Source organism: Callithrix jacchus, chromosome 7 (genome assembly GCF_049354715.1).
Source record: "Callithrix jacchus isolate 240 chromosome 7, calJac240_pri, whole genome shotgun sequence".
NCBI lineage: Eukaryota > Metazoa > Chordata > Mammalia > Primates > Cebidae > Callithrix > Callithrix jacchus.
The window spans coordinates 72330836-72354871 of record NC_133508.1 but is presented as its reverse complement, the minus strand read 5'-3'; the positions used below and the strand labels follow the sequence as shown (position 1 = coordinate 72354871).

Here is a 24036-nt window from a genome sequence, read left to right as displayed (position 1 = left end):
AACATAGTAAAACCCTATCTCTACTAAAAATACAAAAATTAGCCGGGCGAGGTGGCAGGTGCCTGTAATCCAGATACTCGGGAGGCTGAGGCACAAGAATCGCTTGAACCCGGGAGGCGGAGATTGCAGTGAGCCGAGATCGCGCCATTGCATTACAGCCTGGGCAACAGAGGGCGACTCCATCTAAAAAAAAACCAACAGTATGTTTGTATACACACACACACACACACACACACACACACACACACACACACACATATATATACACTCAATGATAAGTGTCATGTGCAAGAGACAGACCGGATTTAGCTGTTCCAGAAATGAAGTCAGTAGAGAAAATCCCCACGGGCACCCTGGAATCCCTCTGAAGATGTTCAGATACAGGCCGCTCACTTCTTCCTGGAAGACTCACTCCTCCAATAGCACTTGGTGTTTAAGCAAGTGTCAATGGTCAAAGACCACTGCTCCCCTAGTACCTGTGGCACCGCACCCTGCGCACCTCCAGGTGGCCCAGGCTCCGCGGCCAATAGTAGTTACCACCCGCCAACCCAGCCCGAGTTAATATGAGATTGGGCGGCCGGAGGCACTGCGTGATTGGTGGGTAGGATGAGGGCGGGGCATCGCTCGAAAGCCCCCTCTGGATTGGTGCAAACTATCGGGGTGGGGCCTCCGCTCTGGCTGGGCGGGAAAGCTCTAACAGTGCTGCCGGGCTGGAGACGGTGGTAGCCGCTGCGCTCCGGCTGAGGGAACCGGAGACCACTCCATCCCTAGCGGAGCGCACTGTAGTCAGGAGTCATGACGGGCGAGGTGGGTTCCGAGGTGAGTTTATGCACACGCTTCTCACCGGGGCTGCGAGGGCCCGGCGCCGAGGGGTTAGGTAGGGCTGGGGTAGAGCCGGGGCTCCCGGCGTTCACTGCGTCCGCTCCCGCAGCCTCGCGACTCGGCCGGGAAGGTCTCTGAATGGGCGTCCCGTCCCGCCGTCAGGCTTCCGGTGCTTCGGACCCCTTGGCGGTGGAGCTCCAGGTCTCTGCGGCGCGCGGTGCCTGCAGCTCAGTCCATTTCTGCCGCCCGCCCAGCCCTTTGGCGCGTTTCCTGTCGCGGAAGCTCCTCCCCGCAGGGTACCCCGAAAACCAGGAGGCTCTGGCCGAACCGGGCCGCCAGGGTGCGGGGCGGGATTCTCGGCAAATAGAGGGCGAGAGTGTTATGTTAGGGAGCTCCACACTGGGCTTGGGAGCGGGCCTGGAGGTCATCTGGCGCTGGCCCTCCGCGCTTTCCGACGGGGCCCGGAGGGGGGAAGTCACAGTTGGGGCTCCTGGTTGGTGGCTGGCAGCTCTCTGGTGAAATTGGGCATAAAAACACACGTTTCCAGACCTGTGTCCTTTCTGGGGCCGGATTCGGGCAAGGCATTCTCTCCTTAGGAGCAAAATTTAAAGGAGTGCCAAAACCCTCAGTAATCAAATGAAACTCAGATTTTAATGCAATATTTAAAAAAAAAAAATTAATGCAAAGCATTTTATGATTTGCTATTGAACAAAATATCGGACGTTTGAACAAAGACAAGATCCAACCAGGCTCTTGCGGGACCCTGCCTCACTCACCTCACCCTAATCCCGCCCCTTGTTCCAATAAACTTATTTACAGAAGCGGGCGGCTGACCTCATGAGCCGTAGATTGTTGATATTTATTTATTTATTTATTTATTTTTGGAGACAGCGCCTCACTGTGTGGCCCAGGCTGGAGTACAGTGGCTCCATCTTGGCTCATTGCAACCTCCTCCTCCCAGGTTCAAGTGATTCTCTTGCCTCAGCCTCCCAAGTAGCTAACATTACAGACGTGTGCCACCATGCCCAGATAATTTTTGTATTTTTAGTAGAGACGGGATTTCACCATGTTGGCCAGGCTGGTCTTGAACTCCCGACCTCAGGTGATATGCCCACCTTGGCCTCTCAAAGTGCTGGGATTACAGACGTGAGCCACCAAGTCTGGCCTCTGTCGATTTGACTTTTTTTTCTTTTTTATTATTGGCAGCGGTCTCATGGAGATTTAATTTTTTGAAAAATAATTGCATTAAAGTGTTACTTATTTTGATTACTGAATTTTTTGAGACCTGACCTTACCCTGTTCCTGGCCCTGCCCTTTGACATTGCTGCAAATTCCCTAGCAGAGAATCGTGATTAAAAGCAGCCCTATTCCTTAAGCTGTCTGGTTACCTAAAATTGGTTTCCACATTCACAAACAGAAGTAATAGTTTTACTGCTTTGAATTGTTGAGAGGATCATCAGTGCATACATGTTAATTCTCAGCAATCCCAGCGCTTTGGGAGGCCAAGGCGATCGGATTGCTTGAACTCAAGAGCTCAAAACCAGCCCGTGTAAGATACATGGCAAAACTCTGTTCCTACAAAACAAACATAAAAATTAGCCAGGTGTCTCATATGGTCCCAATTTTTCTGGAGGCTGAGGTGAGAGGGCCTGGGAGGTCAAGGCTGCAGTGAGCCATGATCCTGCTACTGCACTCTAGCCTGGGCGACAGAGTGAGACGCTGTATCAAAAAAAAAAAAAAAATTGAATATCAAGCATTCAAATCAACTTAATAATTTTTTGAGAAGCCACTAGGGTGAGGCCTTGTGCCCTGTTAAATTACTGAAGCTCATATTTCTCTCTTTATTAATAAGTTGATTCAGAGCCCTAAGAACATCAAGGAGGTAGACTTGGCATTTAGGGTAGCTTGGTCACTAACTGATCAAGTCACCTAACATAACCCTGCTCCTTCGATTTTTATTTGTGACTTTTTATACTGTCTTATTTTCAAATCTATACAAACATGGAAAAGCTGGTATAATGAACCCATCATCTTACTTCAACTCCAGTTTTGAATATCTCTCATCTGAAATGCTTGGGACCAGAAGGGTTTTGAATTTCAGATTTATTTTGGATTCTGGAATATTTGCATACACATAATGATATGTCTTAGGGGAGGGACCCAAGTCTAAAAATGAAATTCAGTTATATTTCATATACACCTTATACACATAGTCTGAAGGTAATTTTATACAGTATTTTAAAATAACTTTGTGCATGAAACAAAGATTTTACTGCAACCCATCATAGGAGATCAGGTGTGGAATTTTCACCTAGTGGCATCATGTCAGTGATCAAATGTTTTGGATTTGGGAGGATTTCAGATTTTCAGAGTAGAGATGTTCAACCTGTATTATCAAATCATGACCAGTCTTGTTTCATTTATATCCCTACCCATTTTTCCTCTCACTGGATTATTTGGAAGAAAATTCCAGATACCATATTATTTTAACCATAAATATTTTAGTGTACATATCTAAAAGACAAGGGCTTTCCATAAAAGATAACTACAATATTATTACCACACCTAAGAAGTATCTAGTCAGTGTTTAGATTTCTTTGACTCATAGATATTTTTTATTTTTATATGCCACTTTAGCATAATTTTTTTATATTTTTAGTTTTTTGAATCATTTAAAGTTGGCATATTGCAATTGTTTATATTAATATATATGTGTATATATACATATATGTATATATTTTAAGATATACATAAATATATGAGGCATACATATATGTATGTAGAAATATACATTACATATATGCATATAGAAATATACATGTGTGTATATATAACTATATAGAAATATACATACGTACACACACATATATATATTTGCTTGTGTATCAACTTTCTTTATGGGTCCCTCTCCCTCTCTTTTTTTTCTTTGCAATATATTGTTAAACTGGCTGGGCAAGGTAGCTCATGTCTATAATCCCAGCACTTGGGAGGCCAAGGCAGGTGGATCACCTGAGGTCAGGAGTTCGACTGGCGTGGCCAACAAGGTGAAACCTCGTCTCTACTAAAATACAAAAAACTAGCTGGGCGTGTTGGTGCATGTCTGTAATCCCAGCTGAGATTGTGCCACTGTACTCCAGCCTGGGTGACAGAGCAAGACTTCATCTCAAAAAAAGAAAGAAAGAAATTAAAAAGAAAGAAATCACTCAGTTTGACTTGTGGAGTTTCCCACATCTAGACTGCATCTCTGTGGTGTTATTCAACATATTCTCCTATTCCCTCTAGTTCCTGTAAATGGGTAGTTAGATCTAGAGACTTGATAGGATTCAGAGTTGATTGTTTTGTCAGGAATACTTTATAGCTAGCATTGGGTACTTCTATTGGGCAGCACATACTGTCTGGTTGTTTCTCTCTTGATGATGTTAGCAGCCATTAATGATAATTGCCTAGGTCTGTTTAATAATTAAAGGTTGATAAAATTGTGATATTCTAATTCGATTATTTCCTCATTGATTAGGATATTTCTCTAATCAATGAGAAACTTTCCCTCATCAGTCATTTGGATATTTTGGGGAATAGTTCACACAGATCGAAGTCATAATAAATGCTGGATCTTTTCATTTTTTTTTATCATTCCTCAGAGTTGGTTCTGTTATCATCCTTCAAAGGTGAAAAATGAGTTTGTTGTCCAGTAATTCTAAATGTCACCCCTTCAAGGAACCATTATATTTGATTCTTTCCTTAGTTCAGGTTGATTATCTCATGATGATTTACGTGTCATTATGTACTTGGAGCTTTCGGTCACCTGCTGGTTAACACAAGTAATTGTCATTTTCTAGGTTCAACTAGAAGTCAACAATCCAAAAGTCATTTCACAAGAGGAAGCAGATAGTCCTTCAGATAGTGGACAAGGCAGCTATGAAACAATTGGACCCTTGAGTGAAGGAGGTTTGTAATAGTATTTTTATTTTTAGGAATAGGATGTAAGAACCTTGGTTGTAAGTAGATTGGATTAATTTCATCATTCTTGATTTATTACATTATTAATTTCCCTTCCTTATTGTTTGTTTTACTATAAAAGCAAAATAACAGTGCTTGTACCTTTTTGAAACCATGAATTTCTTTTATATTGTTGAATGTCTAATAGCTACCACATTGCCTGGTTAACTGCCTTCATCCTATAGTAAAAGGAATTTTAACACCTGCTAGAGGATTAGAACAACTTTACATGTTGTAAATATATATAAAATTACATTTCTCAGTAAGAGACATTTTTTTCAGGGAAAATGTTTTTCAAAATGTATTTTTAGATTTGCTTTGCTACACTCAGTTCTTAATAGTAGTTAGATGATTTCACAATGTAATATATCACTTGTATAACTAAATTTATTTTTGAGGAGTAATGGGATTAGGAGAAAGATCACATGATTATATAATTTGAAAAAAATGTTTCCTTCAGATTCAGATGAAGAGATATTTGTAAGTAAGAAGTTGAAAAACAGGAAGCTTCTACAAGACAGTGATTCTGAAACAGAGGACAAAAATGCCTCTCCAGAGAAAACTACCTATGACAGTGCTGAGGAGGAAAATAAAGAGAATTTATATGCTGGGAAAAATACAAAAATCAAAAGGATTTACAAAACTCTGACAGACAGTGATGAAAGTTACATGGAGAAATCTTTGTATCAGGAAAATCTTGAAGCTCAAGTGAAACCTTGTTTAGAGCTGAATTCTGGAAATTCTATGGACTTTACCACTGACAGAAAGAGTTCCAAAAAGCAGACACATGATAAAGAAGGAACTGAAGAAAAAGCAAAAGTAAAATCCAAAAGAAGAGTTGAGAATGAGGAGAGAAAAATGGAAAAAATTCGACAGCTAAAAAAGAAGGAAACAAAAAATCAGGTACATTTTAAAGAATAATTTGCTATTGCTCGGATACATTAACATTTTAGAAGAGGTTGCTGTTAGTACTTGAGGTTGTTTCTACTCTCCAAATATTGCTTTGAATTGGCTATTTTGTGTTGAGAATAGGGTATGTAATTTAAAGTAACTGGTCTTGGCCAGGTGCAGTGGTGCATGCTTCTAATCCCAGCACTTTGGGAGGCCGAGGCCAGAGGTTCACTTAAGCCCAGGAGTTCAAGACCAGCCTAGGCAATAGCGTGAGATCCTGCCTCTACAAAAAATTTAAAAATTAGCTGGGTGTGGTAGCTGTAGTCCCAGCTGTAGTCCCAGCTACTTGGGAGGTTGAGGTAGAAGAATCACTTGAGCCCAGGAGGTCGAGGCTGCAATGAGCTGTAATTGTACGACTGCACTCCAGCCTGGACGACAGAGTGAGACCTTGTCTCGAACAACAACAAAAACTTATTGGTCTTATTCTGTATTTTGTGTATACAGAGGACATTTCCAAATAAATAGGTTTCTGATTTTCTTTATGAGCCCGTGGAGTAATTCTTTGCTGCCTCTGATCTGATGGAAGTTAACTTTGAAAGAAGGCTTTTTTATGCATCTATCAGTCAGAATTCTTGTTTGCTAACTAGAAAAACCATCCTTGAGTTTATAAACTAATTGCTTAATAAGTATTTGACTTTTCTAAAAAGAAGTTTATTAAGTTAGTTTTGGACAGTTGCATAAAATCACCACTTGGACTTCAAAGGATAACTGTGAGTTAGGAACCAGTGAGAATGTTCTAGATTTTATATGCTTGTCTGTTGATGAAACATGGGCTTTTTCCGGCCTGATCCAAACTGCCATATGATGTTGTGAATAGTGGATTTTGAAATGATTGGATTATGTTTTTGTTTATGTGTTACCTAGGAAGATGATGTAGAACAGCCATTTAATGACAGTGGCTGTCTTCTTGTGGATAAAGACCTTTTTGAAACTGGGTTGGAGGTTGAAAATAACTCTCCATTGGAAGATGAAGAATCATTAGAATCAATAAGAGCAGCTGTGAAAAACAAAGTAAAAAAGCACAAGGCAAGTAAAGTATGATTGCAGGAAGAGTTAACCAACTGTTTCTGACCTTTGCTATATTTTTAATTTACTGTTGTAACCTTAATTTTTTTTTTAACTGAAGAAAAACATGTGTCAATTGATTTAAGTTTTTCAGCTGTTAATTTTGGAAACTTGCAGTACAAGTGATAGACATGCTAACTTCTTTGGAAACTAGCACTTTGTTATTACCCTTTTAGGAATGTTGGGAAAAAAAGTAAGATACTTGATAGTGTAGTAAGATGCAGGTACATAACAGGGAAGAGAGATAAATTTTGCAATCCTATGACCTTTGAGAAATAAACTCTATAGGGTTTCAGAAAGCGTATCAAAGAGAGGCATCAGTCAAAACATTGTTGTCCCGAGTGTTTGGAAGCATACTTTTTCTTCCTAAGATTTTTTTCTTTAGCTTCCTGGGAGTCATTATCCCTCTTTAGGGAAAGATATAAGCAGAGGTAAAAGAAATAAGGGTCCAAACTCCATTTGAGATATCTAATTTGTTTTCTAAACATAATAGAATGCTGTGTGTTTAATAATTTCTATTTGATGATGATTGATTTAATGTAGATTTATTATTTTCTTTAACTTTTGTTGTTGGACTACAAAAGTAGTCTTTAACTAAAGCATCCTCTTATTTGAATTTTGTTTTTGTCTTAATAATCAACCTGCCATTTCTTTTAGAAAAAAGAACCATCTTTGAGGAGTGGGGTTCATTCATTTGAGGAAGAAAGTGAGTTATCAAAAGGAACCATGAAGAAGGTGAGGTAAAGCCCTGTATATTAGTCACATTGCTCTCTTTACACAGTAGATTATTGGTTTCTCAGGGATAAAGATTTTATTTGGTCTATCATGTTTTTCTGTTACCCATCGTATTGCTTTGAACAGAGTAGGAACACAAATATGAATTGCATTGAACGAATTCTCTGAGACTTGGGAATAAGTGAGTTCCTTGACTATACTGCATTTAGGCTTACTTGTGCTTACTATTATTTCCTCTCCTCTTTTCTTGGAGAGAGCAAACTCTTGAGAGATGAATATCTATCTTTCTGGATATTCATATAATTAATGTAGTCTTACTTTTCGTTTTCTTTAAGGAAAGAAAGGCAGCCAAGTTAAGTAAAGAAGCATTAAAACAACTGCATAGTGAGACTCAGCGCCTTATTCGAGGTAATGCAACTCAGTAAACTTTGAGGGAAAGTGACAGTATTTCTTTGTAAGCTCAACTTGGAGACTTTTTTTTTAACACTCCTAATGTGAACTCAGGTTATAATGTCAAGTTTAAAATTGATCTTGGTGAATGGCCATTGTTCTAAAGCCCTTGGAACATTGGTATAAACTGAAGAAATTTTCAGAACCGTAGTGGAAGTAAGGAGGACTTTTTTTTTTTTTTTTGAGACAGAGTCTTGCACTGTTGCCCAGGCTGTAGTGCAGTTGCACGATCTCGGCTCACTGCCATCTCTGCCTCCCGGGTGTCAAGCAATTCTCCTGCCTTGGCCTCCCGAGTAGCTGGGACTACAGGCATGCACCACCACGCCCAGCTAATTTTTTTGTATTTTTAGTAGAAACGGGGTTTCACCATGTTGGCCGGGATGGTCTCAATCTCCTGACCTTGTGATCATCCCACCTTGGCCTCCCAAAGTGCTGGGATTACAGGTGTGAGCTACTGCACCCGGCCGGAGGAAATTTTTTAATGGTTGTCTGTGGACTGATTGTGTCAGGATTCTTTTGAGAGGTAGTAATCCCCCCTTATTTGCAGTTTTGGTTACCTGTGGTCAGCCATGGACCATGGAATTTAAAAATATCATCCCTTTATCCAGTGTATCATGCTCTATATGCTACCTACCTGTTAGTTAGTAGCCCTCTCAGTCATCAGATCAAAAAAACACTGCATGGTTTGATACTATCCACAGTTTCAGGCATCCACCACAGATCTTGGAATGTATCCCTGTGGATAAGGTGGGGCTACTGTATATACATTTTTAGGCCCCACAGAGATTCTGATTCAGTAGATTTGAAATGGGATCCAAGAATCTGTATTTGTAAAACACTTCCTGGATCGTTTTGATTTCACAGCTAGGTTTAAAAGCCACTGGTCTTTAAGGAGTTCTTTTGTACTTAGCTCTTGCCTTTGTTCAAGGGGAGTTTTCTATTTCTAGTGATGGCTTTGGTTATTATGTTTGGTTAACTGAATATGTAGTGACATCTTAGAATATATAGTATATATATTTGCTTGTTTTATTTCCTTTTATAGAGTCTGCACTTAATCTTCCATATCATATGCCTGAGAATAAAACCATTCACGATTTCTTCAAACGTAAACCCCGGCCCACTTGCCAGGGAAATGCCATGGCACTATTGAAGTAAGAACCCTCTTTCCTTATGATTATAATTTTCATGAACTTTCAGTTTTGTAGCAAACATATGGGATAAAAAGTTCAGATTTCTTACTCCCTTAAAACTGATTTAACTGATTTATTATATGCTATGGGATGAGAATGTTTCATATTTAGGATAATTTTCAACTCCAGCTCATTTTCTCTTCTCTAGGTCATCTAAATATCAGTCAAGCCATCACAAAGAAATCTTAGACACTGCAAATACTACTGAAATGAACAGTGATTACCATAGTAAAGGTTCTGAGCAGACAACAGGTACAGAAAATGAAGTGGAAATTAACGCACTCCCCGTGGCGTCAAAGGAAACTTGGATCACTACTGGATCAGATGAGTCTTGCAGGAAGGATTTGGTAGAAAATGAAGAGCGAGAAATTCAGGAGAAACAGAAGCAGAGTGACATTAGATCTTCACCTGGGAACAGCTCAGTGTTGCAACAGGAATCCAACTTCCTTGGGAACAATCACAGCGAGGAATGTCAGGTTGGAGGGCTTGTAGCATTAGAACCTCATGCCCTGGAGGGCGAAGGCCTCCCAAAACCAGAAGAAACAAATGAGAAAGTGGAAGAGCCTGGGCAGCAAAGTAAATCATCAGTAGTTGTGGCCCCAGAAAAAGTGAGACGGTTTACTCTGGATAGACTTAAGCAACTGGGAGTAGATGTTTCCATTAAACCACGGCTAGGTGCTGATGAAGATTCCTTTGTGATACTTGATGAACCTGAAACCAACAGAGGTAATCCTTTAAATTGTGGGGAGCCTCCCTGGAGTGATTCTCCTGGCAGCTTTTGATTGTTGGCCACTGTTGGGGACAGAGAACACAGGAGAAACCAATAACCACATGTGATCTTATCCTACATTTGTTCCAGATATGGGCAAAGTCCCTTTTAGAGAAATTTGGCAGGGCATGTAAGAGTAAATGAGTATAGTGAATTTGAGCAGTTAGACAGAAAACATTAGAAACAGACTTTTTGAGGTGTGGTTTAAGTAGCAGGGGCAACTGCATAAAGGTGGAGAAGGCAAGAGGCTGAAAGTTTGTGAGGTGTAAAAAGAAAACTTTGGAGGTTGTGAGAGCTGGAGGGTAAATGGGGCATAGCCTGTGATTTTGAGGGATTTTAAGAGTATTAGAGTGGCAGCTGCTGCTGTGTGTTGTCATGAGGGCCAGCCCAGGGCTGTTAGGTTAAGCTGTTTGGATAAAAGGGCTACAGGCGGTGGGCCTGGCTCCTGTGTAAGAATCCCAACCGCACAGTCCTGGATTTTAGTAGTGTATAATGAAAAGTGTTGAGACAAGTTGGGGAGAGCTAGGGAGGGAGCAGTTTTTAGAGCTGTTTTTAAGGAGTGAGGAAAGGATTTAGGATTAATAGCGTTGGTAAGTTTTCTTTAGTGGGTTTATACAATGACTTAGTTAGAATAGCAAAACTATCCAGAGGTGAAAGTAGCAACCACATCCTGGAAAGAGAGAAGATGTTGTTTGGTAGACGGGGTTGGGGTTTAGGAAATTAACTGGATACGGTTGGCAGGGAGAGTGCATGTGTGCTGGTGAAAGATTATAACAGATGGGGAAGAAATTTGTGCTTTGGAAGGGGATACATGATACTTCTTTGTGTACAGATGCTGAAGAAGCAGGAAGGTGAATTAAAAGGCCATGGTACAAGAGATGGGTGATAAGAGGCTTACACCTTTTAAAGCCTGTTGTGGGATGAGGTACTGGGGCTGGGCAGGGTAAGAGTGGTTAGGTTTTAAAGGGATGATGAGGGGTGAGTGACTTGTAGCAACAGATGGGAAGGTGGTGTTTGACACCCTAGGATTAAGGTGGGGGGACATAAGGGGTACTATTGAGGGAGGTATGGGTTCAGGGAAGAGGGAGGCAATGAGGTGTGGCTGTAGCCCAGGAATAGTTAAGGAGGCAGGCAATTTTGCTAGGATATCTTGGCCTAACAGGGGAACTGGTCAAGTGGGGATGATTAGGAAAGAATTTGGAAGGACTGCGGGCCTAATTGACACCAGACTTGGGGAGTTTTGAGAGGCCTGGAGGCCTTGCCATCAATTCCCACAACAGTTATGGAGACCAAGGAGACAGGTCCTTGAAAAGAGGGCATTGTGGAGTGGGTGGCCTCCATGTTGATTAAGAAGGGGATAGACTTACCCTCCACCATAAGAATTACTCGAAATTCGGTGTCCGTGATGGTCCAGGGGTCTTCCGAGATACTTGGGCAGTGTTAGTCTTTAGCAGCCAAGCTGAGGATTGGAGCTTCAGGAGCTCTGGGAGCAGTGATGTGAATCAGAAAGTTGACTTTCTGTGGGGGCTCTGCACAGATGGGGCAGGGCTTAGGAGGAATCCCCGGCTGTGGGCATTCCTCGGCCCAGTGACCAGGTTTCCCACACTTGAAGCAAGGCCCAGGAGGGACAGCTGGATGTGCTGCAGTCTGGGCACTTTGAAGTCTTTGTGAGCCGGTAGTGTGGCTGGGGTTTGTCTTATGGCAGAGGTAAGCATCTGTAGTTCTGAGATGCGCTGCCACTGGGCAGATTTTTCCCTATTATCGAACACTTTGAAGGTGAGGTTGCTTAATTCCTGTTGTGGGGTTTGAGGACCAGATTTTAATTTCTGTACCTTTTTGTAATGTTAGGGGCTGATTGGGTGATAAAATGCGTATTAAGTGTTTTTTTAGGGGTGAGAGTAGAAGTAAGGATGACATTTAAATTACTCCAAGTGAGATTATAGGACTGGGTTAAGTATTGGAGAATTTGATGAAAAGGAGCCTAACCAGTGGCCAATTTGGGAAAAGTTGGACAAAGAGAAAGGAATGTGCACCTTACCTATGCCTTTGGCTCCAGCCACCTCTGGAAGGAGGAATTGTTGGGGAGGGGCAGAGGAGGTAGCCATAGGACTAGACTAAGCTGGGCCAAGTATGAGGTAGGGAGGTGACAGGAGAGGCATAAGGAAGTGGGTTATGGGCAGAGGAAGAGGAGGAAGGCTTTGAGGGGTGAGGTTAGGTCCTGGATTAGGGCCTGGTTCAGACAGGTGGGGAGGAGAAAGGTTGGAAGGGTTGATGGACAAGGAAGATTTTGGCTTACTGGCAGAGGAAGGAGGGACAGATGGTAGAGAAGAGAAGGAGTAGAGATTAGGGAGGGATTGGTGTGTAAAAAAATGCCTGGACATAGGGAATTTCAGGCCATTTTCCTGTGTTGTGACAAAAATTGTCTAAATCTTGTAAAATAGGGAGGTCGAAGGTGCCATTTTTTGGCCAATTGGAGCCGTTGTTTAACTTGTATTGTGGCCATGCAGTATTTCAGAAGATGATGAGATGTTTGAGTTTTTAGGTCAGGAGACAGTTGAAGAGGCTTGAGGTTTTTTAGAACACTGGCCAGCAGAGAGGAGGAAGGGATAGAGGATGGACGATTGCCCTTGGTTCTAGAAAGACAGCAGACAAGGAAAATGGGCAACAACCCAGCCGCTTTTGTCTTTCCCTTTCCACTTCCTCCCCATGAAACCAAAAGAGGGAGGAAGTGGAAAGGGAAAGACAAAAGAATGGGAAAGCAAAAAAGAGAAACTGCTTACCAAAATAGCCAGTGGTGTGCATCTGTGGGCAGGTCCGATGACCCCAGGTTGTTAGGTAGATCTCTTCATGGAGGGAGTACAAGAACAGAGACAGGGGTTTGGTCTCCCACAGGAGTTCCCCTGTCCTGGGTTTTGACACCAAATATTAAAAATGTGGGCTTTGAATGAAGAGACCCCTCCCCAAACAGGTTTTGTGTGAGCAACATGGCTGTTTATTCACCTGGGTGCAGGTGGGCTAAGGCAGAAAAGGACATTAGTAAAGGGCAGTGGGATAGGAGTTGGTTTTATAGGTTTAGGGTGGGCAGTGGAAAGTTACAGAGTAAGATCAGTTACAGTGGTGGGGGTAGGGGCAAGGGGCATACATTACCATAAGTTCAGTTACAATGGCGGTGGGGTAAGAGTGTTATAATAACAGTTAAAATGGCAAGGTTGGGTGAGAAGGTCTGGGGAAGCTCTGCTGGGCCACTAGGGACAATGGCAAACGCAGGTAGGGGATGGGAGATGATTAGCTGAGGCAAGCAGGACTTCAGACTTTCAGGCTCCAGGCTTGCATATGGAGACCTAACAAGAGGGTCACTTGAGCCCAGGAGTTTAAGGGCATCCTGGGCAGCATATGAAAGCCCATCTAAGAAAGAAAAGAAAAAGAGAAAGAGGAGGGATGGAAGAAGTGGGGGAGAGAGAGAGAGAGAGAAAGAGAGAGCAAGCAAGCAATGGCTTGGTTGTGGGCTATGTGAAGATTTGTTGAAATAATGCATGCAAATGGATAGTATGCACTCAAAAGCACTCAAAAAGTGGTTGCTGCTTCTACTATTATTAGTGAAATGGTTCACATCAAGACTTTTTTTTTTCTTTTGAGATGGAGTTTTACTCTCTCTTGTCACCCAGGCTGGAGTGTAATGCTGTGATCTCAGCTCACTGCAACCTCCACCTTCTGGGTTCAAGCAGTTCTCCTGCCTGAGCCTCTTAAGTAGCTGGGATTATAGGCCCCCACCACTACACCCAGCTAATTTTTGTATTTTTAGTAGAGGCAGGGTTTTACCATGTTGACCAGGCTGGTCTCGAACTCCTGACCTCAGGTGATCTGCCTGTTTTGGCCTCCCAAGTGCTGGGATTACAGGCATGAGCCACCTCACCTGGCCAAGTCTCTTTCATTAAACCAGGCTTATGCCTGTAATCCTAGCACTTTGGGAGACTGAGGTGGGTGGATCACTTGAGCCCATGAATATACATATATATTTTTTCTTTCATTAAACAGTTTATTGTTGTCAGGTGCTATGTCAGCCACTATATCTGGTGTGTAAAATATGCTCAGTGAATCTGTTAATTGAATGGGTTGACTTTGGAGATGGAGAGGATAGAAAGAACACCTTGTCTCAGAGAAAAAAACATACACACACAAGATTCTCTTTCATTAAACAGTTTATTGGCAGGTGCTATGTCAGTCACTATATCTGGTATGTAAAATATGCTCAGTGAGTCTGTTAATTGAATGGGTTGACTTTGGAAATGGAGACAAAGAAAGAGCTCTGCATGGTGTGTAATGGGAAGATGTGAAAGTCAGTTTGACCAGGACTGGAGGTTGTGTTGGCAGAGTTGGCAGAACTAGCATAGCTTCGTTAGCAAAGAAGCGTGAGAGTGAGCTGTGGTCTGGAACACCGAGGGAAAGATTTTGTTATATGGGACTAAAAGTTACCTAAACAGTCCTAGACTGATAGGAAAGGGAGAAACCTTTTTTGAGTACCAACTATATTAGACACTGGTGCATTCTTTATTAGTTATTAGTTGTCTTTCTTAATTCTTAATAGCCCCGGGTATTATTTTGCAAAATGAAGAGTCTGAGGCTCAGAGAGGTTAGGTAATTTTTCCAACATTATATTTGGCTTATAAAGGGACCTAGCACAGTGCCTGGCACATGTTAAGCACTTATTTTTTTAAGTTGGAACATATTTTCCTTTAGAAATAACTGACATGGGCCAGGCATGGTGGCTCACGCCTGTAATCCCAGCACTTTGGGAGGCCGAGGTGGGCAGATCACAAGGTCAGGAGTTCAAGACCAGCTTGGCCAACATGGTGAAAGCCCTTCTCTACTAAAAATACAAAAATTAGCTGGACGTGGTGGTGTGTGCCTGTAATCCCAGCTACTCTGGAGGCTGAGGCAGGAGAATTGCTTGAACCAGGATCCGAGAGGCAGAGGTTGCAGTGAGCCGAGAGTGGGCCACTGGGCTCCAGCCTGGGTTACAGAGCAAGACTCCATCTCAAAAAAAAAAAAAAAATTAGTCAAGCATGGTGGCGCACACCTGCAGTCCCAGCTACTTGGGAGGCTGAGGCAGAAGAATCGCTTGAACCTCGGCGGCAGTTGCAGTGAGCCTAGATCGCACCACTGCACTCCAGCCTGGGTGACAGAGCAAGACTCCATCTCAAAAAGGAAGAAAGAAAGAGAGAAAGAAAGAAAGAATTGACATGAAATTGGAGTTTTCAGACCAGCCATAATATACATGAAGTTAGAATCAATACTCATTCATTGATGCAATAAATTTTATTTAGCACTGTGTTGGGTGCTGTGCATATAGGTAAAACACTCCCTGCTCTCAAAGAAATTAAAGTGTAATAGGAGTGATAGGCAGGCAAACAGACCATACAATACTGGTCTGTGCTATGATCAAGGTATGTAGTTGAGGGTGTACTGGGAAACTAGAGGAAGGGTACCTTACTTGGAGCCTAGAAATCAGGGAAGTTTCTGAAAGGAACTCAGTAGAGATACTAAGGCAGAGGGGTGAGGGAGGGCTTTTTTGGTGGAGGAGTTGGACCTGCGAATGTCAGACAATAGAAAGCACAGGGTGTTCTGACTGACTGAAGTGAAGATAGCAAGGACATTGGTCATCAAAGCCCAGATCATTCAGGATTTTTATGCTGTGCTAGGAGTTTGGGCTTCAGCTCTTTGTAAGTAGAGGAACATTGAAAGGTTTTCAGCAAAGGAAATGTTTGGTCAGATTCTCATTTTAGGAAGTTAAATCTGGTAGCTGGTGTGCTGGATGCATTGGAAGGGGTTAAAAACAGTGGGAACAGCTCAGTTTCCTTACCTCATATAGAATAAGGTTTCCATAAGAAAATGCATATAAATTTAAATTTTTTGATGTCAGAAATACATTACTTTTGTTGCTTGCAATAGCATATGGAATAATTTCTGCCTCTAATTCCTCTGCTTTCTGGACAAGAGCAATGTGAATGAGAGCAGTTCTCATGCTGCTGGTAGAGACAAACTAGAGCAGAGACTTTTCACTTAAGAAAGGAGATGAGAGGTGATGGACTAATGGAGACTAATGGAGGGAGAGGAACTTGAACAGAAATTTTAGGATGAAGACATTGATGGTTGTGTCATGTAATAAAGGCCAAAGAAAATGGTTGATCCAATGGGTTGGGGGAGGAAGAGCTTTGAGGATCCTAGCTTTCTCCAGTTATGAAATGAAGGTACCTCTTGCCTCACTGCTATTTTAAGTCCCAGGTAATCTTCCCACCCAACCATTTCTTTTACTCTAGAGGCATCCATAATAACCTGCCTATTTCTGTTCCCTTTTCCCTTCCACCACCTATTACTTTCAACTTTACTAAACCACTGCAAAATAGGCAGACTTAACAGCTTGTCTCTCTACTCTTTTGTTTGCCATGTAAATGTAACATCCTTTAGAGTTGGGTTTTTGCTGCTGATAATGTTGGGGACCTCAGGATAAAAAGATTTCCTTCATTTTTCTCTTTTTCTAGCAAGACCCTCTAGGGGAAAAAAAATCTAGATGCTAGTCACAAAATACTGGAGTATGATTTGAGTGCATTTTTAAAAACCAAAGTTTCATGCCTATAGTCCCTGAACTTTGGGAAACTGAGGTGGGAAGATTGCTTTGAGGCCAGGCGTTTGAGACTAGCTTGGGCAACATAGCAAGTTCCTGTCTCTACAAAAAAATTAAAAAGACAGGTGTGGTGACATGCACCTGTAGTCCTAGTTACTTGGGAGGCTGAGGTAGAAGGAATGCTTAAACCCAGGAGGTCAAGGTTGCAGTGAGCTGTGACCACACCATTGCACTCCAGCCTGAGCAATAGAGCAAGAAGACCCTGTCTCTAAAAAGAAAAATGTAAAGTGGCTGGGTATGGTGGCTCACACCTGTAACCCTAGCACTTTGGGAGGCTGAGGAGGGTGGATCACATCAGTCTAGGAGTTCAAGACCAGCCTGGGCAACAGGGCAAAAACCTGTCTCTAAAGAAATACAAAATTTGGCTGGGCATAGCGGCTCACACCTGTAATCCCGGCACTTTGGGAGGCTGAGGTGGGCAGATCACCTAAGGTCAGGAATTCAAGACCAGCCAACATGGTGAAACCCCGTTCCTACTAAAAATATAAAAAAATTAGCTGGGCATAGTGGCACTCTCCTGTAATCCCAGCTACTCAGGAGGCTGAGGCAGGAGAATCACTGGAACCTGGGAAATGGAGGTTGCAGTGAGCTGAGATCGCATCTCTGCTCTCCAGTCTGGGCAACAGAATGAGACTCCGTCTCAAAACAAAAACAAATAACAACAAATAGGGAATTTTAAAAAGGAGACTAAAACCCATGGAAAATTAATAGTTGAGATTTGTTATATATTTTTCCTATCAGTTTAATACTTTTAAAGAATGTTTAAAGAATGTTCAAGAGAATTGCACGTATTTGGAAATTACAGATATAAATTTCTGTCTTAAAAGTCTGATTTTTGAAACGTTGAGGAAGAATTGTTGGAACAGTCCATTAGTTTGGGTTAAGTTGTAAGAATTTGACTCAGTAGTTAGTAGTAGCAAGGGATTTTTTTATGTCTCTGTGTTTGTGGTTTTCCTCATCATTGTTCAGCTAAAAAAACTTAGCTTATAAGTCTTAAAGGAAAGAGTTCTGAGCATGGCAAACTGACACACTGGTTGGTGTTTGGGTTTAGAACTGGAAGCCTTGAAGCAGCGTTTCTGGAAGCATGCTAATCCAGCAGCCAAACCCAGGGCTGGTCATACAGTGAATGTGAACGTCATAGTGAAAGACGTGGGCACTGATGGAAAGGAAGAGCTAAAAGCAGATGTGGTATCTGTGACTTTGGCACCTAAGAAGCTGGAAGGAGCAAGCCACACAAAACCAGGTATTTGAGCCCACAGGTTTTGTTTTTTGGTTTTTGCTTTGTATTCTAGCATATCTTCATAGCTATTGAAAACCTTATAATGAAAAGTTATAGAATATTTTTCCTTGGAGACTTTGGACAGGAGTATCTCTGCCATGATTCACATGTAGCACACCTAGAGGTGTGGGGTGGACAAGCTGACTTTGTTTTTTCAAATATCATTTGTCTTATAAAAAATAATAAATATTCATTATAGAAAAATATATAGAATAAACAAAAAACTTAATCTATCAGAGACAGGTTCTATAACCATATTGTGTATCCTTTTAAACTCTCTTCTTTGCACATATGTATATGTATTTAAACAAAAACAAACAAAAACAGGGCCGGGTGCAGTGGCTCACACCTGTAATCTTAAAACTTTGGAAGGCCAAAGCAGGAGGATCACTTGAGCTCAGGAGTTCGAGACCAACCTGGGCAACATAGTGAGCCCTCATCTCTACAAAAAAAAAAAATTATCCAGACATGGTGGCATGCACGTGTGGCCCTAGATACTTGGGAGGCTGAGACGGGAGGATAACTTGAGCCAGGAGGTTGAGGTTGCAATGAGTCATGATTGTGGCACTGCACTCCAGCCTAGGCAACAGAGAGAGATCCTGTCTCAAAAAAACCCAAAACAAAACAACCCACCTAATAATGTGATCATAACATGCATTCTGCTTTGTAATATACTTTTTGTTTTAAAAATGTATTAAGGACAGCTCTTGCCCCTACCTTGAAATCATAAGTAATGTATCACATGGAAAACAGTTTTAAACACAGAAAAAAAAGGTATTAAATGAAAAATTAGTCTTCCCAAAGATAACTATTAACAATTTCTTGTGTGTCCTTACGTGTATTTTTTCTTGTGTGTATTTTTATGCATGTACCATTTTTTGTGAATGTGTGTAGCACTGAACATTTACTTCCTGTCAGGCATTGCTCTAGGTGCTTTCTATGTTTTATCTCATTTAATCCTTACAACCCTATGAGGTAAATAACATTAGTATCTTTATTTTGTATATGAAGAAACTGATATGCAGAGCACTTAAGCCATTTGCCCAAGTTTACACAGCTAATAAATGGTAGGACCAGTGGTCTAATCCAGACCACCTAACTCCAGAGCTCAGATCCACCTTATGTTGTTTTTAAGGCTTTTCTTAAATGGCCACATAATATTCCATTGAATGAATACAACACGATTCATTAAAGTTCCAGTTTTTGCTATTGCATACCAGTGTTACATGATAGTACCAGATATATGTTGGTAGTTGCAAAATTCCTTACAGTAGAATTGTTGTGATATATATCACATTCTGATATATGTCATCCAGTTGTGTTTCAGAATGGTTCTACTCTGAATCACAGTGTATGAGTTCCTATTTCCTCTTGTTAATAATTGGTATTATCAAACCTAATTTTTGCCGAACATGTTGAAAATGGTATCTCATTATTTTGATTTGGAGCTCTTTAATTAGCAGTGAGGTTAAGCATTACTTTTAATTTGTTTATCAACAATATATGTTTATTTTTATGTGCACTGCCAGTTCATATCATTTACCCATTTTACGCCTGAGTTGTTTCTCTTTTTCTTTAACACAGGTAAATTTATCAGTGTTTTTCTTCATGGCTTTTGGGCCACAGACTTTTGAAGCTCCACTCCCTAACCCCCTTTTTTCTCTTTTGAAGCTCCACTCCCTAACCCCCTTTTTTCTCTTTTGAACAATGATTTTATAATCCCTGAGTAGTATACTTTCCCAGGGAGCAGAAGTTCTCTTTGATACTTCAATTCATAATCCTCATGTACTCAAATAACAAAAAAGCCCAGAATACTAAGGTCTCAGATTTTCCTTTTGGGATGTGACTAGAATACTTCTGGAGGTACCTAAAATGCATACTTAATTGTATTATGTCTAGAGCATTTCTACATATTTCTGTTCAGGTGAAAAGCTTCAGGTGCTAAAAGCTAAACTGCAAGAGGCAATGAAACTCCGAAGGATTGAGGAACGCCAGAAGCGCCAAGCACTGTTTAAATTAGATAATGAAGATGGGTTTGAGGAAGAAGAGGAAGAAATGACAGATGAGTCTGAGGAAGATGGAGAAGAGGAGGTAGAGAAAGAAGAGGAAGAGGAGGAGAAAGAAGAGGAAGAAGGAGGAAATCAGGAGGTTTCTGGCAATTATTTTGTTTTGTTACTTGGTCATGGCGAATATGAGAGAAAAAGTCAGATTTGAATAAGTATAATAAGCATGTTCAATTGTATAAGAGGTTTTGGGGCATGGCAAGGGCAACTACCTCATATATGCCTAAATCTTAATACATTTAGTTCTGTCACTACCATTGAATATCTTTAGATGTTGAATATGATTATTCATATTCAACCATTGAATTATCAACCATTGAATTGATTATTATATATCAATACAGATATTCAGTGGTACTGACAGAATACCATTGGCTTGGCTTCCACCTGTTTGTTTATATGTTTTAATATAATAATGCTAATATTAAAAATGGCTTTGTATTAGCAGGAAATTTTATCTTTGTTGTTTATTTAGGTTTCTCTATCAGATTAAAAAACAGTCTTAACCTTGGCCAGATTGAGGTCTAGAGTAAATTCTCAAGGAGGCAGAGGTCTTTCTGAGTTATTTTCATTCTTTGTTGAAGAAGGCATTTGTAGAAGAGCCTCTTGCCCTTATTCCATAGTATTGTTTTCTGACTGGGGAAGACAGGTGATGATAACAATTGTTAAGTATTAAAAGCTTTCCTTTTGGGGCCTTGTGCAGTGACTCATGCCTGTAATCCCAGCACTTTGGGAGGCTGAGGTAGGCAGATCATCTGAGGTCAGGAGTTTGAGAATAACCTGGCCAACATGGTGAAACTCCATTTCTACTAAAAATACAAAAATTAACTGGGTGTGGTGACACACCTGTAATCCCAGCTACTCGGGAGACTGAGGCAGGAGAATTGCTTGAACTTGGGCAGTGAAGGTTACAGTGAGCCGAGATTGTGCCACTGCATTCTAGCCTGAGTGACAGAGTGAGACTCATCTCCAAAAAAGGTGGGGGGAAAGCTTTCCTTTTTGTATGCTGGGATCACTTGAGTTAATTTTATTTATTTATTTATTTATTTATTTTTATTTTTTTAGAGAAGAGGGTCTCACTATGTTGACCAGGCTGGTCTTGAACTCCTGGCCTCAAGCGTTCCTTCCATTGTTGTGACCACCCAGAGTGCTGAGCCACCATGCCCAGCAACTTGAATTAATATTTAATTTGGGGTAGCCGGGCGCGGTGGCTCACGCCTGTAATCTCAGCACTTTGGGAGGCCGAGGCGGGTGGATCACGAGGTCAAGAGATCGAGGCCATCCTGGTCAACATGGTGAAACCCCATCTCTACTAAAAATGCAAAAAATTAGCTGGGCATGGTGGCACATGCCTGCAATCCCAGCTACTCAGGAGGCTGAGGCAGGAGAATTGCCTGAACCCAGGAGGCGGAGGTTGCAGTGAGCTGAGATCATTCCATTGTACTCCAGCCTGGGTAACAAGAGCGAAACTCCATCTCAAAAAAAAAAAAAAAAATTAATTTGGGGTAAAGGAGAAAGAAAGCAATGGCTGAACTTTACAGCCTGTCCCAGTCTGTGCTTTGTTTGTGATCAGTAGTTAGCTTACAAACCTCTTACTGCCTCAATAAAATGATAATGCAGTTGTCCTTCATAATCTTAGCAATTTCTGGAGGGTAAAAGTTAAAAAGCAATACAAAAAAGTTCTAGAAGTATCAGGGAAAATTATGTTGATAATGGTCATATGGAACTTCCTTCAAGTTGCCCTTTTTGAATTTAAGATGTGACCTGTAAACAAGCAGCCATATTTCAGGCTCACAGTTTATTTGCTTTTAAATTTTTTGACTTGTATTATTTTGTTTTGTGGTGGCATGATTGTTAAAGATTGCAGAGTTCCTTCTTAGTAGTGAAGAAATAGAAACCAAAGATGAAAAAGAAATGGATAAAGAAAATAATGATGGCAGTAGTGAAGTTGGCAAGTCAGTTGGCTTCCTCTCTGTTCCCAAGTCTCTCTTATCAGATTCTACTTTACTTCTATTTAAGGACAGCTCTTCCAAGATGGGGTAAGTGATTCTCTCTAAAAAAATATAAAATTGCCTTGGATTTGTCCCTCCTGTAAAAAGTAAGAAAAGATTCTGAACCAATTTACCTTCTTATTTTGCAGTTACTTTCCTACTGAAGAAAAATCAGAAACAGATGAAAATTCAGGCAAACAGCCTAGCAAACTGGGTAAGTAATGATTCCTGCGCAGAACTTGACATTTTTTTTGTCCCTCAGCTTTGATATTTAGGGACTGCAGTACCGTAAGTTTCCTTTTTTTTTAATCTGGTCACTTCCCAGTCTCTCATGTGGCAATTAAAGGGGTTTATGAGTTAGAATATTTTTCTTGGTCTATTTTTTGAAAACTTGCGGTTTATTTATAGTAGGACATGATACATAATGTCCTTAGTGAATATGTGTTGATTGAGTGAGCAATGAAATATTTCTGTAAGTAGATCAAAGGAAGACATATAATTGGATAATGAAGAGTGTGATTATAGGCATTAGGCAGAATAAGAGAAAGAAGAAAACTTTTGGCTTGGTGCAGTGGGTCACACCTGTAATGCCAGCAGTTTGGGAAGCTGAGGCAGAGGTGGATCACAAGGTCAGGAGATTGAGACCATCCTGTCTAAGATGGTGAAACCCTGTCTCTACCAAAAGTACAAAACATTAGCTGGGCATGGTGGCATGTGCCCATTGTTCCAGCTACTCAGAAGGCTGAGGCAGGAGAATCGCTTGAACCCAGGAGGCGGAGATTTCAGGGAGCACTACTGCACTCCAGCCTGAAAGAGCAAGACTCTGTCTCCAAAAAAAAAAAAAAGAAGAGAACTTTCAAATGTCACCGCTCAGAGTAATAAGCCCTGATTATATAATGCTATCTTAGTACTGTAATTTACCTTTAACTTAATGTTTTGGAACATATAACTCGAGGGGTTTGCCTATGAATTTTATCTGACAGTTTCATCCTCAACTCTTTTTCCTAAACAAATCCACCTTATTTCTGTAATCATGCACTTAAAAGGTGTTTCTCTTTCTTTAGATGAGGATGATTCATGTTCATTGCTAACAAAGGAGAGCAGCCACAATAGCAGCTTTGAGCTGATTGGCTCCACGATTCCATCCTATCAGCCTTGCAACAGACAAACAGGCCGTGGGACCAGTTTTTTACCTACAGCAGGAGGATTCAGATCTCCTTCCCCTGGGCTATTTCGAGCCAGTTTGGTCAGCTCAGCTTCTAAGGTAAGATGGTAATGGTTTTTCTAATCTCCTCCTTTCTTTGCTTCCCACAATGCTAAATAAAATGTGTCCCAGCCAACCAACTCCCACCACATCGGTACTGAGCTAATGTGTGTTCAGTTTAAAAAATCCACCCACTTTGTGTATTAAAAACAAGCTTCATCCAGTATTCTTACTTTATTGGAGGTATTTTTCTTTATGCTTCTCATGGCTGTGTATTGTCCTCCTCAACTGCAATTGCTGGAGAGTAGACTGAATTTTACAAATAGCAACTTCTGTTGTTGTCATGACAATGAATGACATTTGTAAAATGTTTTGTTATTGTTTGTTTTTGTTTGGGTACCAGAGTTCAGGGAAACTGTCTGAGCCTTCACTTCCCATAGAGGATTCCCAGGATCTGTATAACGCCTCCCCAGAACCTAAGACACTTTTCCTAGGAGCAGGAGACTTCCAGTTCTGTTTAGAAGATGACACTCAGAGCCAACTGTTGGATGCAGATGGGTAGGTAGTTTTGTGTTTCTGTGGGTGGGAATGGTGCTGGGTACCGCTTAATTTTGTTTAAAAATAAGTGAGCTTCTGTCACTCCATCTGTGCTTTCTCTTCTGAGAAAGAGAAGGTGTACAGACCATTAGTATTACATTCCATAAGTTTGAACAAAGTCTGTCCAGAGAATAAAACATAAATAGCTCTTGCTGACATTCTGGTCCTTCAGTTTCTGTCTTATTTGAAATGCGTAGATCCTGTATTGTAAGGTCATCAAATTTCCCTGTATCCATCCTGCT

The 24036-nt window shown here is 41.1% G+C and overlaps 1 protein-coding gene and 1 long non-coding RNA gene across 2 annotated transcripts in view; one reads left to right on the top strand and one right to left on the bottom strand.

The window, feature by feature from the left end:
• Positions 1-698: 698 nt before the first annotated feature.
• The window catches only part of CLSPN (claspin), a 33478-nt gene continuing 10140 nt past the window's right edge, over positions 699-24036 (top strand). Inside the window, exons 1-14 of the mRNA XM_002750609.6 lie at positions 699-819; positions 4659-4767; positions 5279-5721; positions 6634-6795; positions 7492-7569; positions 7905-7977; positions 9062-9170; positions 9358-9935; positions 17712-17903; positions 19864-20087; positions 21863-22041; positions 22143-22207; positions 23058-23257; positions 23601-23755. Of these exons, the coding sequence (XP_002750655.4) occupies positions 796-819; positions 4659-4767; positions 5279-5721; positions 6634-6795; positions 7492-7569; positions 7905-7977; positions 9062-9170; positions 9358-9935; positions 17712-17903; positions 19864-20087; positions 21863-22041; positions 22143-22207; positions 23058-23257; positions 23601-23755 (2591 nt within the window). The 5' untranslated portion in view covers positions 699-795. The remainder of the gene's footprint in view (positions 820-4658; positions 4768-5278; positions 5722-6633; positions 6796-7491; positions 7570-7904; positions 7978-9061; positions 9171-9357; positions 9936-17711; positions 17904-19863; positions 20088-21862; positions 22042-22142; positions 22208-23057; positions 23258-23600; positions 23756-24036) is intronic.
• LOC103794358 (uncharacterized) overlaps positions 19131-24036 on the bottom strand; it is a 30410-nt gene continuing 25504 nt past the window's right edge. The window contains exon 4 of the long non-coding RNA XR_621687.5: positions 19131-23856. This is a non-coding gene — a long non-coding RNA (uncharacterized LOC103794358). The remainder of the gene's footprint in view (positions 23857-24036) is intronic.